Source organism: Sinocyclocheilus anshuiensis, unplaced genomic scaffold (assembly GCF_001515605.1).
Source record: "Sinocyclocheilus anshuiensis isolate Anshui unplaced genomic scaffold, SAMN03320099.WGS_v1.1 scaffold2202, whole genome shotgun sequence".
NCBI lineage: Eukaryota > Metazoa > Chordata > Actinopteri > Cypriniformes > Cyprinidae > Sinocyclocheilus > Sinocyclocheilus anshuiensis.
The window spans coordinates 310053-329138 of NW_015558664.1; the positions used below are offsets into that span (position 1 = coordinate 310053).

The 19086-nt window shown below is 40.4% G+C and overlaps 1 protein-coding gene across 1 annotated transcript in view; it reads left to right on the forward strand.

Moving 5' to 3' along the window:
* Positions 1–15257, forward strand: part of LOC107681199 (polypeptide N-acetylgalactosaminyltransferase 18-like) — a 75159-nt gene extending 59902 nt beyond the window's left edge. Inside the window, exons 2-3 of the mRNA XM_016477414.1 lie at positions 10732–10927; positions 15041–15257. Coding sequence (XP_016332900.1) covers positions 10732–10927; positions 15041–15257 — 413 coding nt within the window. The remainder of the gene's footprint in view (positions 1–10731; positions 10928–15040) is intronic.
* The last annotated feature ends 3829 nt before the right edge of the window (positions 15258–19086 follow it).

The following is a 19086-nucleotide window of genomic DNA, read 5'->3' on the forward strand; positions in this document are numbered from 1 at the left end:
AGAGCAAGCTAGTGTTAGAGGCCTTTTTTGCTTTTGTTAATTGTATAATAAATAAAAAGAAAAGAAATAGATAGAATACAAAAAGAATAGAGGAGCTAGTGTTAGTTTTTAAAAAAAAGAAAACAAGCAGTTAGTAAATGAATAAAGTGCATGTACTAAATATACTAGAGTGCTAAAAGGGGCAATTTTTTTTAAGAATAGAATTAGAATAGAGAGTGCTAGAGTTAGAGGGTCAACTTGGAATTCAACAGGGAAGTAAAAGAATCAATGATGCAAATGTAATCAGATATGAAGCAAATCCAAATTCAGCTCTAACAAGACAATAGTGTCCTTATTCAAATCAAGTCAGTTCAGTGTTGATTCAGTCCAGTTCATAACCATGTAAAGGTCATCAATAATGAAACAAGTTAAATTCAGTGAAAAGCAGTTAAACTGTCAGTAGCTCAACACTACAAAGACAGTAGTGTTGTTATTTAGTGTAATTAGAAAACACATGTTAATTTTGAATTGTTGTCAATGGAAAAATATGTTTTTAGTTAAAGTTGAGGGGCTACCGAGACAAATAATTTTTAGTCGGTCATTTGATCTCATCATGCAGTGACCCTCTCTATGTATAAAACATCATTTATTAGACTACTGATTTGACTGGAGTACTTACACATAAAAAATAGTTTTGTTTTATATTAATATATTTTAATTTTACTAAACAGGGTAAATTTGTGTGAGACTGCAATCCCATAAACACACCGGTGAGAGTAGAAAGTTCTGCTTTTGATCTATTGACAATATGCAAATTAAAGAACACAGACATAGCTGGATCATCGCAAATAAAAAACCCTGCAAACCTTAGTAAATCACCTTGCATGAATAATACTCATACATTTTGCGTCTAAAAGGGAAACTCGTACAAATGCGTATGCAATAACTGTCCATGACTTGTCATCACTAATGTTTCACTGCGTGCCTTAAGTAAATCCTGACAGTAGTTTTTAATGCCAAAAGAGGGTTTGCACTGACCCAAGCTGTTTGTAAATGTGTATGTCTAATTTTGTGCACATGACAGAATTACATTTGTATTATCTGATGAGTTGTATCTTGCATTAAAGCAAGTGACATCTGTTTCATGTATTAAAGCTGACTGATGAAAATGCTTTTTTGTTCACTCTCGGTGTGCAAAGACCTTGTCAATTTAAGAATGGCCTCTTTAGTGAATGCTTTTAAAAGCAGTCCTTGGTCCATCTTGTACACCAAACACTACCAAAATAAATTTACAATGCAGGTGAAAAGCATTTTAACAAGACATTGTGTCAATGCTGCTTCAGGTTTCATGACACGTAGCATATTTCTCTGAACAAGGCCAGTCATCTATTATTTTGTTTGTCAATTACTCTGCTGTGAGAATAATGCATAAATAGCCATAAAATCGTACATTTTCCAAATGACAGTTACACGTTTTATTAGCCAGCACATTATAGCTGCAGCAGTCACCACACAGTTGGGGAGATCAGATAAATTAGCTATTTGTCACCTGTATGAGCAATATATTGATGTACACACCACTTCTTTATTATTCCTTAATGGATTTCCCAATCTGATTTGTTGACACACACATCATGTCTTATAAAGCAGTTAGTTAAAGCTGTAGTGTTGAGGAAATGACATCTGAGTGCTAGTATATAATCGTCTAATTCAGGGTTCCCAGTAGGCCCCAAGAAAGCTACAAATCAGTTTTCATTTTCTGCATTTGCTTGAAAAAAGTCTGCTAGTGGTGTTATTATAGCTAACTAAAACTTAATAAAACAAACAAACAAACAAATAAATAAATAAATACTTACTAAAAATGTTTAGTAAAAAGTAGGGATGTAGCACAATACAGTTAGCCCACGGTTCAATACATACCTCGGTGGCTTGGCACATCAAAGTGTTTTTTGCAACAAATTAACAACAAAAACTGAAAAAATGCAATTCACAAGTGCGTATTGAACCGTAGATGTCGTACCGAATGGTTCGATATTATATTGAGAATTGTGACATCTCTAGTAAAAAGTGTAGCTAAAATTAAAATTAAAACACAAAATATCAAAATAAATAAAAAAATGGACGGTGACTTCTTTAATACAAAATAGATTGGTACTGTTTGGATTGGCAAAAATTACCTGAATTAATAACTATTATGTCATGCATTAATAACTACATCTCCACTGATAATAATATGCACTTTAGTAATATTCATGGTTGTAAAACAACTTGTATTTGTTAAGAACACCCCCTGCCTAGCAGCCCCAGGTCATTTGATTTTGAGATCCATTTTGCAATGTCTGAAGAGAGTTTAATCAAAAGACCTTAATATAGAAAACGTCTCAGTTACATGTGTAACGTCTCAGGTTACGTATGTAACCCTGGTTCCTCGAGGGAACGAGACGCTGCGGCAAACCTCAGGAACTTCCTATGATGAGGAAGAATGGAGAAATGTGCATCTTTTAGATTGATCGTGACACATCAGTCCACGGACTTGGTCTGAGACACTACCTGTTTGAGTGCGAGTGTGCTGAACTTCAGTCACATGACTGAGTGGTTCCTGCTAAATAATCTACTAAGGGATTCAGTCTCTCGAGACTGATCTCTGGTGTGCCTAGAACGGCTAGTTCGGTGCCCTGAAGCGGCACACCGGCAGGGGATGGCCGAACTAGTTGCTCATGATACCTCCGTAGAGGTAGCGAGCCTCTTAGTACCGCTACGTTTCCGGGCGGTAACTGAGAGAAGCACTCGCCGGAGACCGCTGCGCCGGGAACCAGTCTCGCGAGACTGGCTTGTGGTGCGCCTAGAGCAGATAGCTCAGTGCCCTGAAGCAGCGGACTGGCAGGGGACGGCTGTACTAGCTGCTCTAGATACCTCCGTAGAGGTAGCGAGCCTCTTAGTACCGCTACGTAACCTGGGAGCGCCACTCTGACTCTAGACTCTGCGGAGTACGAGTAGTGAGGCCCCCAGAATGAGGGGCTGGAACTCGGTGGGTCGGGACTGCTCCGCCCAGCAGCCCCTGCTAACTGCCTCAACCTCCTCAAAGGAAGAGAGGTTAACGCGTGCTCTCACTCGAGAAATTTATATCCCAATAGCCCCTGTATATCTAACTTCTCATAGTCAGACAAATACTTCATTTTATTCCTCAGAATTAAATGCAATCAAACAACCAGACTAGTAAATACGGTCTAGTGTAGTAAGATTCACATCAAAAACCTAAATTATGTAATATATGCGCTGCACGCGAGCCATTCAGTCACACGAACAACATCAATCTCCTCAGAGAAAGAGGGCTGCAGCACTCACTCAGAGGGGGAAGAACCGCAGCGCGGGCTTCCAAGCCCCGAGAACGAGCTCTAGATCTAGCGAACACGGGTGGAGATATGAAGAGCCGCCTCCAACCCGTCTGCTAGATCATGAGCGATCTCTGCGTTCTCAGTCGCCGCCGTGCCTCAACACAATCCGCCCCCCCGAGAGCCGACTATTAATGCTGCTCATAATAATATCAGGCATAATATGCTTGTGTAACTGATGTTTATGCAACTGGCGAGCTCATTGATGCCCTCCGTATCAATCTCCTCGGAGAAAGACAGGTGGAGCGTCGCGCCCTCTCCCCGGTGGGAAGGACCGCAGCGCGGGCTTCCGAAACCCCGAGAGCGGGCGAGCGTGGTCACAGAAGGCGTTCCCCTAGCATTTTCTGACGCAGCTCGAGTTCCTGAAGAGGAACCCTAATTTCCTGAAGGAGGGAACGGAGACGTCACGTCGTGACCGACGAATTGGGATGTCGCCAGAGAGACCAATCCACTTCGAGTGTATGTAAACGAGCCAGTAGACATTGGCATGTGGAATCGCATTTGGCTGCGGGTAAGAGGCAGCATAAGAGGCAGCAGGTGCACCGCATTAATTTATGTTTTCGCTGAGGAGCCGAGCCGGTGACCCGGCAGCTCAGCGGTGGTACAGCAATTGTGGCGACGGGTCGTCTCCATTCCCTCCTTCAGGGAATGAGGGTTACACATGTAACCGAGATGTTCCCTTTCAGTCGGTCACTCTTGACGTCACGTCGTGACCGACGAATTGGGAATCCCTACCAATGCGCCACAGGTGCTGCCCCCTTCAGAGCCCTGTGTAGGCCTCCTGACCCTTCCTATAAGGCAGACGATAGGACCGGGCTCTACACAGAGAAGGTCGACTACTGCTGTTGCGAGGAGCATGAGTTCCAGGAACCAGGTCCTGTTGGGCCAATATGGAACCACTAAGACCTGCTCCTCGTCCTCCCTGATCTTGCACAGCGTCTGTGTGAGTAGGCTCACTGGGGGGGGACGCATATTTGCGAAGGCCCAGGGGCCAGCTGTGTGCCAGTGCATCCGTGCCGATCATTGTCTTGCATTGATTCGGTCAACATTTTGAAAGGCAGCTTGTGAAGCGCGCGATTCAGAACTCGCAGGTCCAAGATTGGTCGTAACCCACCGTTCTTCATGGGCACAATGAAGTAAGGGCTGTAAAACCCTGACCTCATATCGGCTAAATGGACCAACGGAGCCACCGACTGAGGAAACTGCTCTTTTTCTGAAGTTGAACACAAACAAAACAAAACAAAAGATTCTCCACCTGGCCCTCCTCCGGGGGAGGGAGTGTTGCGGTCACCATCTCCCAATGAGCAGTCCCCTCCATCTGTGGGTCGCCTGTCTCATGGCCTCTTGCACTTGCGCTTGTCGCCAGGTTTGGCGGGGGCTTGGACTGGCTTGGCGTCCTGCCTACGCCCGGCTCCACGATGCTTCCTGGTGGAAGGCTGCTGCTGCTGCGTGGGAGCAGGGGTGGACGCAGGGGGTGCCCTCAGCGACGATAAGGCTGAGGGGCTGCGGCCAGAGTGGAAGCAGCAGGTTTCCTCCAGCGCATGATGTGTTTGATCTCCTCAGTCTGCTTCTGCGCCGCCGAGAACTGCTGGGCAAAGCTCTCGACCGCGTAAAGGCCGGTCTGTGATATGGGAGCATTTAGGAATGGCACCGTATCATGCTCCTTCATATCGGCCAGACACAGCCAGAGATGGCACTCCTGGACCACCAGGGTGGGCATCGCATGACCCAGAGACTGTGCGGTTACCTTCGTCGCTCGGAGTGCGAGGTCCGTCGCAGTACGCAGTTCATGTAGAACCGCCAGGTCATGACCACCCTCGTGCAGGTCCCTTTAGGTATTTGGCCTGATGAACCTGCAATAACGCCATGGTGTGAAGGGCAGAGGCCGCCTCCCCACAAGCTCTGTAAGCACTGCCACTTAGACCTGACAAATACTTACAGGCCCACGAGAGGAGACACGTATCACGGAGTGGTAGTGGCCGTAGGACATAGTTGCATGGCCACAGACCGCTCCACTGAGGGAATGCCTGTGTACCCTAAAGCGGCCCCGCCATCGAGGGTGGTGAGAGAGGAGGAGCTGCACGATTTGTTTCTGGCTGTAAAAGGTGTCTTTCATGATCTCGTGAGCTCCTCATGCACTTCTGGGAAGAATGGCACCGGAGGGGGGCACTGAGAACCCCCAGCGCGACCCCCACCGACGAACCACTCATCCAGCCTTGAAGGACCAGGACACGGTGAAGGATTCCACATGAGCTCGACATTCTTGGTGGCCCGGGAATGCATAGCCGTCATCTCTGGGTCTGACTCGGCAATGCCACTCTCCCCGAAGGGGGCAACGCAGCCGAGTCGTCATCCCCGGAGAGAGAGAGCTTGCCCTCCGATGCAGCGATCGACATCTAGTCGTCAGGGGGAGCACCGAAAGATATGGGCGGTACACTCTGTCCTGCAGAGGGCCCAGCGCGCACCTCTGGCAGCTCCACCGGCTGCGGAGCGCTTGAGGGGTGAGGAACTTCCTCTGGAGAAGCCCTCACCGTGATCCTTAAATCACCTCTGACTCCACAGGAAGCAGCGACGCCCCGGGTGCCGGGACGAATGCTGGATCGCAGCAGAGGGACTCCGCCACGTTTGACGTAGCGGAGTCTTTTATGCAACTCCGAGATGGTTATGTTCCCACAAAGAGATGCACCATCCACGAAAGCTTCCTCAGCGTGCTTAATGCCCAGACACGTGAGGCAGCGATCGTGACCATCCTGAGGCGCCAGGTAACGACCACATCCAGAAACCAGGGGAGCTGGCCACCGCACACTCCTGGTGTGGCTATCTATACAAAGGATGATTTTCTTCCCCTGTGAGACCGTGACCACCGCTGCTGATTGCCGTAACGCCCGCACTCGTCAATCACTCGAAGAGGGAGAGCAGTAGTGATACACCACCGCTCGGCTCCGAAGCGAAAAGATGAATGAATGCGGTGCACCTGCTGTCTCTTATACCTGCGCTGCGGGGTGTGGCAGCCAGATGCGATTCCGCATGCCAATGTCCATTGGCTCGTTTAGTTACACTCGAAGTGGATTGTTCTCTCTGGCGAGATCCCAATTCGTCGGTCACGACGTGACGTCAAGAGTGACCGACTGAAAGGGAACTGGAAAGGGGAAGTACAGAAAGCGTTCACACATAAAACAGAATTCATTTTCTACTAGCAAGTAGAAATACATTATATTGATATTCCATCTCAGCAGTCAGATGTTGCGTGTTTGTGCACAGGGTCCAATAAACCCCATTCCTGTGCCAGTGCTTAAAGCCTGCTGCAGTCTAGAGCCATGTTAACAGCACGGCTCCAATGTTTATTCAGAGCTGCCGTTTGGGTGGGTGTCTGTGCTCTCTGTAGCCAGTCTCCAACAGAGCCGTATTTGATTCCGTCAGTGATCCAGACTGACCCTCTCAGTATCAGTTTTCTGACTGGGGACTCTGTAGTCATGTTTTCACACAGGTCCAGGTTGCAATACTCTTGCTCACAATAATGTGACTTCCCCATTCTGTGTATTCGGTTCCCATAGCCTGAAATATTGTAGATATCAAGTGCGCAGATATAATAACGGCTGTTTTTAAAGGACTAGTCCCCCCAGAAATGAAAATTTGCTGAAAATTTACTTTGGGCCATTCAAGATGTAGATGAGTTTGTTTCTACATCAGAACAGATTTGGAGAGATTTAGCATTACATCACGTTAACCAATAGATCCTCTGCAGTGAATGGGTGCCATCAGTCCAAACAGCTGATACAAACTTCACAATAATTTACAAGTAATCTACATGACTGAAGTCCATCAGTTAAAGGTGGGTTAAGCGATTTCTGGTAGCCAATGTTGACATTTGAAATCACCAAAACAAACACGCCCCTATCCCAAAAGGGTCTCGCCCCTATTTTGATAGCTCCGCCCCACACATACGTACGCAACCCAGGCAACGATTAGTTCTGTGAAACAAAGCAAAACCAATGTTACACCGTGTCTACACCGGACGTGAGTGGTGCGGCACGACAAAATACTATAGAACTCATTATAATAATGGTCTACACTGGATGTGGCGCGGCATGACATGACAAATCCTCGACAGAAAACTGCTGCTGCGTTTTATTCATGACGTATTGACACAAATTTCAAATGATTTTCAACGGTCGCTTTGTCGCGTCCAGTGTACTAGACAGACTTTAGCTGTTGCAGCGCAGACACGGTGTTACTCACCTATCGAGAAGAAACAAAGCAACCTTGGCGTCCGAACGCAGGCCTTCCGCGCTTTGAGTTCTCTCCAGCGCTGGAAAGCTGATCCGATATTTACACGGGTCCTACTTCTTGCCTTATTGCCTTAAGCCTTCTTTTGTTCCGCAGACATTTTCCTCTTTTGTTTTTTATCCGCCATCTCTATCTTTCTGTCGCTCGGCTCGCTATTGTCTGGCATGTGCAATGAACGCTCTCTCCTCCACATCATGAGTAGACACGCCCCTTACTGCTGATTGGCTACAAGTTTGTTTTGCTAGTCGGCCCGAATCAGTTTTCTAAAGCGTTTTTGAAAAATCGCTTACCCCAACTTTAATGTCTTGTGCAGCAAAAAAATATCTGTGATTGTATTTAACAAATCCATCATGAGATGCTTTTAACTTCAAACCATTTATTTTGGTAAAATACAAGTTCTCTTTACATAATATTGCTTTTTCCAGTGAAAAAGTTGTATGTACAAATGAAGCACTGTTTAAAGGCAAAAACAACCCAAAACAGTTCTAAAAAAATATGTCAGCGGTTTTTGAGTGGACAACAAAAGATGGACTTTTTCACTGGAGGAAGTGTTATTGTGGATTGTGGACTAAAGTTAAAAGGTTAAAATGTCTTGATGGATTTGTTTCTTACAAATGTAGAATACCAAGGGAAAAATCATATATTATTGCCTTTTCAGTTCTCAGGAGATTTAATAGAGCATTGTCTGTTTTTAGATGCTTTTTCTAGAATTCCTTGGAGAAAAAAAAACAAACAAACCCAGAAACACCACATTAGACACACAGTTCACATACAGTATGAGTATTGCGCATATAGGGCTATAAAATGGATGTGGATGGAATTTAATGAGAAATGGCAACAATTACTCATTACAAAAAGTAACTACAGTATTAGCGTTCTTCTATGGAAAGCAGCATGTTAATTTTCTTTTGCATTTCTTTTTCTCAGACAGTTGTCAATGACTTTCTTTCCTCTTGAATAAAAGTGATATGCTCAACCTGATCTTGATCAATCAATCAATCAATCAATCAGTAGAAACGTCAATAGAAAGATATATTGGTAACACTTTACAATAAGGTTCCATTTGTTAACTATGGCATGAACTAACCATGAAAAAAATATTTTGAGCACATTGGGTCTGTTAAAAGGATTTTACAGCTAATGTCTTATGTTGGAAGCAACTTGAGCTTGAGCTGAATTTGTTCTTTAATATAGTAGCTATTCATAAAATATGTATTAGTGAAGCTCTGCTTTCTATTTTATAGCTACAAACTGCTGCATGTTAGTGCGTGGCTTACGCTGCTAGATGTGGAAAGGTCACAAGCGACAGTCAAGCACAAAGGTCAATCAAAGTGACATTGAAACGCAAACAAAAACGAGGCTCATGCACAATGGGAGTGTTATGTAAGGATATTGTTCGCATGGAACATTGTTTTCCCTCAGTATAATATTCTCCTTTTTGCAAATCAATTGCAAATCACCATCCCACAGCAGCAGTCTTTGAGTTAAAGGGTTAGTTCACCCCAAAATGAAAATTCTGTCATTAATTACTCACCCTCATGTCATTCCAAACCCGTAAGACCTTCATTCATCTTCGGAACACAAATTAAGATATTTTTGATGAAATGTGAGAGCTTTCAGACCTTGCTTGCATAGACAGCAACGCAACTGTAATATTCCCAGGTCCAGAAACATTGTAAGGAAATCTGTAAAACAGTCCATGTGACATCATTGGCTCAACTTCAGTTTTGTGAAGCTACGAGAATACTTTTTAAGTGCAAAGAAAACAAAAATAACAATTTATTTAACAATTCTTCTCCCCTGAGTTACGCCTTCCGCCATTTTGTAGAGTATTGATACTCTAAAATGGCAGAAGACGTAACTGGGGGGAGAAGAATTGTTGAATAAATTATGTTATTTATGTTTATTTATGTTTTCTTTGCGCTCAAAAAGTATTCTCGTAGCTTCGCAAACCTGAAGTTGAGCCACCGATGTCACATGGACTGTTTTACCGATGTCCTTACTACATTTCTGGACCTGGGAACATTACAGTTGCGTTGCTGTCTATGCAGGGTCTGAGAGCTCTCACATTTCATCAAAAAATATCTTAATTTGTGTTCCGAAGATGAACGAAGGTCTTACAGGTTTGGAACTGCATGAGGGTGAGTAATTAATGACATCATTTTCATATTTGGGTGAACTATCCCTTTAAAGCATTGTTTTTTTCTCTGTCTTATATATATATTTTTTTATCTAGGGATGGTTACCACTTCATTAGATTGTCACACAAATTACCTACTAGAGGTGTCAGGGAAGTTTCAGAAAAAAAAATACAGATGGTTTTAGATTTTTTATTTTATTTTATTTAAAATGGGGAGAACATAAAATTTACAAGATCGCAGTTGTCACCACACTAAATGTATTTTTTAAGAGTTTTTAAAACATATCACAACTTTGCCTTGAAATTACCACTATGTGATTCCCTAGTTGCATATATAGGGAGTTTAAAGGGCAAAATGTTACACAAGAAACAAGCTGTGTTGAATTTCAAAAATTATCTATTTCATCTTCAAATAGAAACTGGAGAAATGCAGAACGATAGAAATAGAGAGGTGTGAAAGTTATGCCCCTGAAGCCACGAACCAGCCATCAGTAGCGCTGGGGAGGGAACGAGAAAGAAACATGAGCGCACACACACACACACACACACACACACACACACACACGCTTATGTGATTTGTTATTTTGTTGGTTTGACATTTTTAGAAAGTGTATTAAGAAACAGTGTAATGTTTTTAAGTGAACTTAAGTGGTCTTTTATTTCATTATTATTATATTATAAGCAAGTACAGTTAAGTAAAATGATACTTTTAAGATTTGAATATTTCAATTCAGTTAAGCACAATTCTTTTTCACAAGGGTTTGCTTAATAAAAGAACACCAGTGAAGGCATTTATTCATGAACTGTCGTGTTATTAAGCAAAATCGCTGAATGTAAACGCGCTCGGTGTCATTTTCCTTCTGTAGCCTCTGTTCTCTTGACACGTTTCATTATCAGAGAAACGCCAACCATCTCTTTCTTTGACCCTCACAGAGTCCCCGCTGAAAGGAGATGACAATCAGCTAGATCGATCTTTTTCCGACTCGTCCTTGTTCAACCACTGGGGCCAGGATATGGGGCCAGAGAGCCGCAGAATGGCCCTCAAGATGTTTCAGTATTACGGCTACAATGGTTACCTCAGCGACCGCCTCTCTATGGACAGACCCATCCCAGACTACAGACCTGAAGGGTGAGTGTCTGACAGTCTGTCTGTCCTTTACTCACTGTCACAGCCAATGCCTGCGTGAACTAATGTGATTGCTGAGCACAAATCAATGTTTGCAGTCAGCAGATGCCCTGTGTTCATTTCTCACTGAAATATGATTTTAATATATAGTATTTTGATATATACCCATGGCGTTTTCTCCTCGGAGGCAAACAAGAGCAGTGTTCTCAAAAACAAATTCGGATGAGAAGATTATTGCCTTCTTTTTGCTTCCTCAGGTCCACCACACCCCTCCAATATGCACTGATATTAATATATATATATATACTATATAATGATTACCATATTCGTGTAGCATGGTATTTACAATGGATCCCAAGTATACTACATTTTTTTTGCGTGTTGAAAGACGTTTCTTATGCTTGCCATGGCTGCATTTATTTGATGAAAAATACAGTAAAAAAGTATAAAACATTGTGAAATAATAATACAATTTAACTTTTTTCTGTTTAAAATGTAATTCATTGCAGATTTGGTGCTCAAGAATAATTTCTTATTATTATTATCAATGTTGAAAACAGTTTTTGCTGCTTAATATTTTGTGGAAACCATGATACACTACTGTTCAAAGGTTGGGATAAGTAAGATTTAAAAAAAAATGAAAAAAGAAATGAATACTTTCCAGCAAGGATGCATTGAATTGATCAAAAGTGACATCAAAGTAATTTCTAATGTTTTTTTTTTTTTTTATAAATGTTATTTACTTTCTATTCATGAAAGAATCCTGAAAAAAAACAGCTTCCACAAAAGTATTAAGCAGTAAAAATTGTTTTCCACATTGATTATAAGAATATTATTAATAATTGAGCACCAATAATAATTAAGCATCAAATCAGCATATTATAATGATTTCTGAAGGATCATGTGACACCGAAGACTGAAGAGTAATGATGCTGAAAATTGAGCATTATCATCACCAAAATAAATTACATTTTAAAATATATATCATTAGAATTTTAATTTTAATTTTAAATTGTAAAAAAAAAAAAAAGTCACAATATTATCGTTTTTTTCTGTATTTTTGATAAAATAAATGAAGTATAACAAACATATTTCAAAACCATAAAAAAATTATTATTCCACATTTTTGACCAGTAGTGTATAAAAATACTGCTGAAAATCAGCAGTAGTTTTTTTTTTACAGTCTGTTATGGGTTGAAAGCATGTCAACATACGGTTTACACAAACGACTCTGTTTTGAAAGGCTTTGATAGAGGTGTGTGTGGAAAAACATAATTACTCCATAGCCTGTAATTTCTGGATGTGTCTTGCTGGCAGCAACATAAAGAACTCCTTCACATCTGATCACATCTGTTCTTTTCTCTCCGTGAAGCCAAATTGCTATTGAGTACCTGGGTCTGAAAACCTTCAAAACCCACTTGTTATAAACTCCAGTCTGCCAAGAACATCAAAACATTACCTATCTTTGTAAAGACCACCATATTTACCAAAAAGGTCCTGTTTGTCTAATTGCCTTTTGTCTCTCGTTAGTATTTCCAGCGATTTCCATGTAAAGGAAACAGAATAGGGCCTGAAACTGAAGATGAAGTCATGTTTAAATAAATGGTCAGCAAAGAAGTTGCCTAACCTTCTGAAAATGCTGATTGTAAACCTCAGGAGGTCAAACTAAATATTATATGAGCTTTTTTATTTATTATAAATTTTGCATGAGGTTTGCAGTTTTGCAACTCTGTTGGTTGCTAAAACTTTCTAAATACATCTTAAACCCTGATTTGTGTGATGTTATTATTTTGGCAATAATTATTAAATAAGCAAAAACGTCTCAGGTTACTTATGTAACCATGGTTCCCTGAGTAGGGAACGAGACACTGTGTCCTCTAGGGGTTGCTATGGGGAACGCCTCGTCGTGACCCGTGTCTGAAGCATACATTGAAAAAACACCAACTCGTTGGCCTGCGACAGCCATGACGTCACTACCGGTGCGACTATAGTATAAATAGGCGCCGGGAGCACACATCGTTCACTTCTTCGTCTGAAGCTTGCGTCCGCAGCATGGCTAGAAACCTAGAGGACGCAGTGTCTCATTCCCTACTCAGGGAACCATGGTTACATAAGTAACCTGAGACGTTCCCTTTCATGGGAACTTCGAACTGCGTCCTCTAGGGGTCGCTATGGGGAACGGTATACCCACGCCACCATGCTAAGGGGAGTGCATGCCAGAACCATGGCGAGCACTAAGTACCAACTCTACCATATTGCTATGGGAGTTGCCCCTGGGAAATTAGACGGATGTCAGTGACGTTATTCCCTACGGCCAAAGGCCTAGGCTACATACCCCAAAATACTTACCTGTTAGGGCCAGACTCCTGGGCCCGGGGTAGAGCTCAAGGCTTGGAATCAGGAATAGATTCCTTTAAGGGAATACGACCAAGAGCCTGGAATCATACTAGTCTTGGCCTGTCACACAGGGGCTACCGCACGTTTCTCTTTGTACGTGCTGAAGGAACTGTCTCAACAGACCCTTAGTAGCAACACCCTGTTAACCGACGATCGCGAAAGGGAAACCCCTCTTCAAACTCGACGGCCAGATCCACCTCTCTCAGTGCACGCCGATTGGCCCCTCGGAGGCATCACGTGTGTGCTCTTCACCCAAACAAATAACGCATAGATCATGTGTGTCATCAGATGTTAAACAACATCAACACAGATGCACACATCCTTAAACGCTTTGCTAGTGCTCGCCATAATGAGATGAATAGAGATCGCTCTTACCACAGAAATGCATGCTTCAAACAAAACAGTCAATGAAGACGAAGAAGAGAATGATGTGTGCTCCCGGCGCCTATTTATACTATAGTCGCACCGGTAGTGAAGTCATGGCTGTCGCCGGCCAACGAGTTGGTGTTTTTTCAATGTATGCTTCAGACACGGGTCATGACGAGGCGTTCCCCATAGTGACCCCTAGAGGACGCAGTTCGAAGTTCCCATGAAAGGGAACTAAATAGACAACATTTATAGAAAAATATAAGAAGTATATACACCACTGGTCTACAGTTTGGAATAATTAAGATTTTTTAACGTTTTGGAAATGCAGGGCTGCATTTATTCGATCAAAAATACATTACAAAACAGTAATATTGTGTATATTATTAAAATGTAAAGTAAATTATTTTCTATTTGAATATACGATAGTTGTCAAACGTTTGGAAACGTTACGGTTTTTCAATGTTTTTAATGAAGTCTCTTCTGCAATAAGGCTGCATTTATGTGCTAAAAAATACAGTAAAAATAGTAATATTTTGAAATAGTGTTGCTATTTAAAATAACTGTTTTCTATTGTAATACATTTTAAAATGAAATTTATTTATGCAATGGCAAAGCTGATTTTTCAGCATCATTACTCCAGTCTTCAGTGTCACATGATCCTTCAGAAGTCATTCTAATATACTGATTTGCAGATCAGTTATTGTAAATTGCTATCAAATATTAACAGTGATTCTTATTATTATCGGTTTTGAAAACATATTATTTTTCAGAATTCTTTGAAGTGTAGAAAGATCAAATAAACAGCATTTATTTGAAAAAAAAAAAAGAATATTTGAGATTATAAATGTATTTACTTTTGATTCACTTTTGATCAATTTAATGCATCATTGCTAAATAAATATATTATTAGTATTTTACATTTAAATGTATATCCAAAAATATTAAGCAGAAAAAATGTTTTCAGTACTAATAGTATCGTTGATCATATATTTGAATTATTGGTAAATTATTGATAATTTTTGCTTAAAGTCACTTGAATAGCAGGTCTGAATATTTAAGCATTATAAAATGGAATTAGATTATTTAATTTAATTTGCATTCAGCAGATTTTTTTAAAATTCTGATTATGAAAAAAAACTCAGAGACCTCTAAGGTGGGACATCAACATTGTAAGCTGATGTGTTTAAAACTAGTTATTGTGCATACTTGATTAATTTTCATTAATACTTTAACACAATCTTACATGGGATTTGTGTTTTAGAAATTAAAAGGACATCAATTTGTACCCAATTCTTGGAAATGCCTCCACACATTAACATTTGTGCTCCTTTTTTTCATCTGTTCCTGCAGGTGCAAAAACATGTCTTACCCGTCCAACCTTCCGCAGGTTAGTATAGTCTTTATATTTGTGAACGAGGCACTCTCAGTCATTGTGCGCTCCATCCATTCGGCCATGAACAGAACCCCGCGCCACCTGCTCAAAGAGATCATACTGGTAGATGACAACAGCAATAACGGTAGGTTTACACACAGCACAAAACGCTTAACATGTTTGTCAATTGTGTAATGTTTGTCTCACAAGGCCTAAGTAGTGAGTGCCATTAATGTGAAGCATTGGCCTAACTATTTTCTGTGAGACTGGAACAAAGCAGCGGCAACCTCATGCATTTCTTTTTATTGCTCTCTTGTGTTGGACCAGCTAGTTCTCAGTGTGAGGCTTATAGTCTTAATAATTGCCGCTGTTTGGCTTTTCAACATTCCATCTTCAATCTAACCCTTCCGTCTGCTTAATTAGCCGCTCTGCTCATTGGATTAAAGTGACTAGCGATAGAATACTAATCAGCTGCAAACTGAGAAATATTTAGCCCGGAAAGATTAAACCTAAGAAACGTGATGAATTACTCTGTTTCTCCAACATCATGCACCTCATGTTCTGGACTATTGTTGCATGTAGCGGGTTTGTCTGCTGGCCTTTTTGCTCATTATTACTTTAATTTCCACCAATTTGGTGGTGCAGTAAGAGCGTTAATTGGGATACCAACAATTACAATGGTTAACATAGATAAATCTACCTAAACATTTCATTTTGAAAAATACCACAAAACCCTTAGCTTCACAGAATCATCTGCTAAGATGTTAAAACAGCTGTACAGAAATGCCATGGTTGTGCATAGATAAATGCTGCTGAGTCACGCTAAGTTTCGGCTAGATTTCTAGATTTTGCTAGATAATATTTTTTTTTTAGAAATTAATCTGTCATCCTAAACATCTTTTTCTTCTCCCCATCCCCCCAAACCCAAACAAAACCCCACAAACAAACAAACCAAAACATGGTGTCTTTGACATTTTACTAGTGTCATGTCATCCTGTATGTCAGGGCATAGTGCGTCAGCCGACGCTGATTTACTTTTGTCATTATAGTTAGAATTGGTAGTCTTATCAACGCTAGCTGTTGTCCCCCCTACGGCTCTATGGAAGCTGTCAGGTCCTTTCATTTGTGATTATTATCTCTCGACATCTCTCCCTAATGTGAGAGCCACTTCTGGGTTCAGCTTACACTCTATTCTACTGTGGCAGACAACATGACCGACATGAAGAGAAAGAGGGTAAAGTGACCCAGATGATTCCTCACTAATTGTACCATTTTGAGGACCAGCGGCCCGCTCTCTCAGCTGGCATAATCTTGTGAGTCCTGACAGCTTTATCTTTACATTCATAGATGAAGGTTGTGAAGCGGCCACTCAACATGAGACTTTATGTCAACAGTGGGACCGACAGAGAATCTGTCAACCTTCAGTGAAGGCCAAAGAAAATTAAATCCCGCTCTCCTCAAAACCCGAGAATGAGCTGACAAAAATTCTTTGCCTCTGCAGTGGACAAATGATGAATAACCACCTTATCATCAGAGAGAGAGAGAGAGAGATGACTTACACTGCAAAAAATAATTTACTTGCTTAGCATTTTAGTCAGTAAAAATATCTAAACATTTTTCAAAATAAATTTACTTGAGAAGAAAAATGCTTAATTTAGACTTACTTTCAGAAAATATATCTTCAAGTTAAATCACCAAAAAAAATGCCTTAAATGCAGAATTGCATGCAATAATAAGACTTCTTTTCAGATAATAAATACTGAACAATTGCTGAAAATTATTCACCCTCAGGCCATCCAAGATATAGATGAGTTTGTTTCTTGATCGGAACAGATTTGGAGAAATTAAAGTCCCCATGAAATCAAAGTTAAAGTTTTTTGGGTGTTAGTATCAATATGTTAGTCTTAACATCACTTGCTCACCAGTTAATCCTCTGCAGCGTCAGAATCGGAGTTTAAACATGGAGCCAAAGAAACTGCCACAGTACTTTCTGTAGGGCTGTCTTGGCTGGCCATCGTTAGTTTTGAGCTGTTAGAAGGAGTGATGAATTGATTTCATGAATGCTGTATTATATTGGTTGAGAGCTTCACGTTCAGTTCAATACAGCTTAGCTGTCCCAGCTCCTGGAGTCCATATTGACATACACAAAGATTGAATTATTCTCTTTCTATGGCCAGGGACAATAAGGACACCTTCCAGCAAGTAAACCAGGTTTCCTCACAGAATCTGAGAAAAGATTGACGTTTTTATGTTCTTAACACACTTATTCCCTGTTAAATGCACTTTGTAATGTCAAAATGTAAAAAGTTTTACTTTAAAGTATATTTTAAAAGAAGTACACTTATTTAATGTGTTGGCTGACATACTAAAGCAAGTTTAGATTTTTTACTTCATCATTACAAATGTATAAAATATAAAATACCAATAAAATTTCAATACATGGCATACTCATTTCAACAAAAAGTTTACCATAAATGCTTGTCAGTACATTCAGCGGTACACTTGAAACATATTTTAAAGACAATAAAAGTAATTATGAAATTAGATGTAAAGATGTACTTAAGCCCAGAGTGAGTTAAACGCTCTCTAAAATGTAGCTAATTACATTTAATATTCATTTAAACTATAATACACTTTCATTTAATTGCGGTTAGCATGCAGTTAAGTGTCTGTAAACATGACACTCGGTTCACACTTAAAATATTATTTTAAAGTATATTGTTTCAATAATAAGTGCTCTTTTTTAAAAGTATGCTAAAGTGTACTTTGTTTTTACAAGGGAATAGATAGATCCTGCAAAATATGGATGCTAGTTTAAGTCAGTTTAACATCAAGGACTTAATTAAAATGTCTCAAAAGCTTTGACACCCAGTAAGATTGCTTAGAGACCTTCAGCATAATATTATCATATTATAATAACTAGCAGTGGTAGGATCAGTCAAGCTTAATGTTTTGTATTGACTGAAACAAGAAGTGCACTTGAGATAATGGGGATGAAAGATTGATGCTTTCAGTCATGAGCAGCTCTGAGATAATGGACATGTTATCATTTGTTTTATTATGATAGGATCTTCACCAGTTCTTCCAATCAATTGCTATTTGTTCATGTATGTTAATCAGTCATTTTCGACGGAGATGAAAGTTCTGCTCTAATAAGCTTTGAAGAAAGTTTTTGGTGAGGTTGAGGATAGAGGGATTTTCGCTGTCAAATAAAATCAGAAGACAGATTTCATTTAGTGTCTCCCGGTTCAATCATAAAACTCATATTTGCAGGCAGGGGTAAAGCATTAGAGCAATTTGTAGAGCCACAAGCTGTTCATATCCAATGTTCCCTGGCTTTTGAAAGAGACATTCTCTTCACGTTCACTCGTGCAATTCCACAATCTCAGTGATCGATGAGAGACGCCGTTCGCTCAAGGATAAACTCTATAGGCACGAGCCTGGCTGAGCACAACATCCCACTCAAGGGCAAGGAGAATTACATTGTGGCTATAAGAAAAGTGACCTTTAGCTTCTGTCATACCTGTGGCCAGTGTCAGGATCTTTAAGGGCAAGCAAATAGAGCAAAACAACTGTCGGATAACAATCGCTGTGATTGGCCGATATTACAAGTGCCCACACTGGAAACATTCTGTACGAAGAATATTCTTACATACCATCATCTCTTTCTATCAGAGATTTCATTCTTTCACATACACTGAATTTTTTGTAAATGAAATATTATTGTAGTATGTTTTACAAGACAAAACTATTTCAAACTTTTAGCGGAATGTGGAAACACTCTATTATTCAGTGGTGTGTGGTAGCTTACTTGTGTGCTTTCTGCTGTCTGTTTCTTTTTCTAATCATTGTTATTATTCTTTTTCTTATTCTTATTATGCAAATTTACCCCTGTGAAACCTGGTTTCAAAATGTTGCTTTTTTAAATGAAAATACATCTAAGTGCTAATCCAAAAAAAAAAAAAAAAAAAAAAAAAAAAAAAAAAACAAAAACAAACAAAAAAAAAACAACAACACACAACCA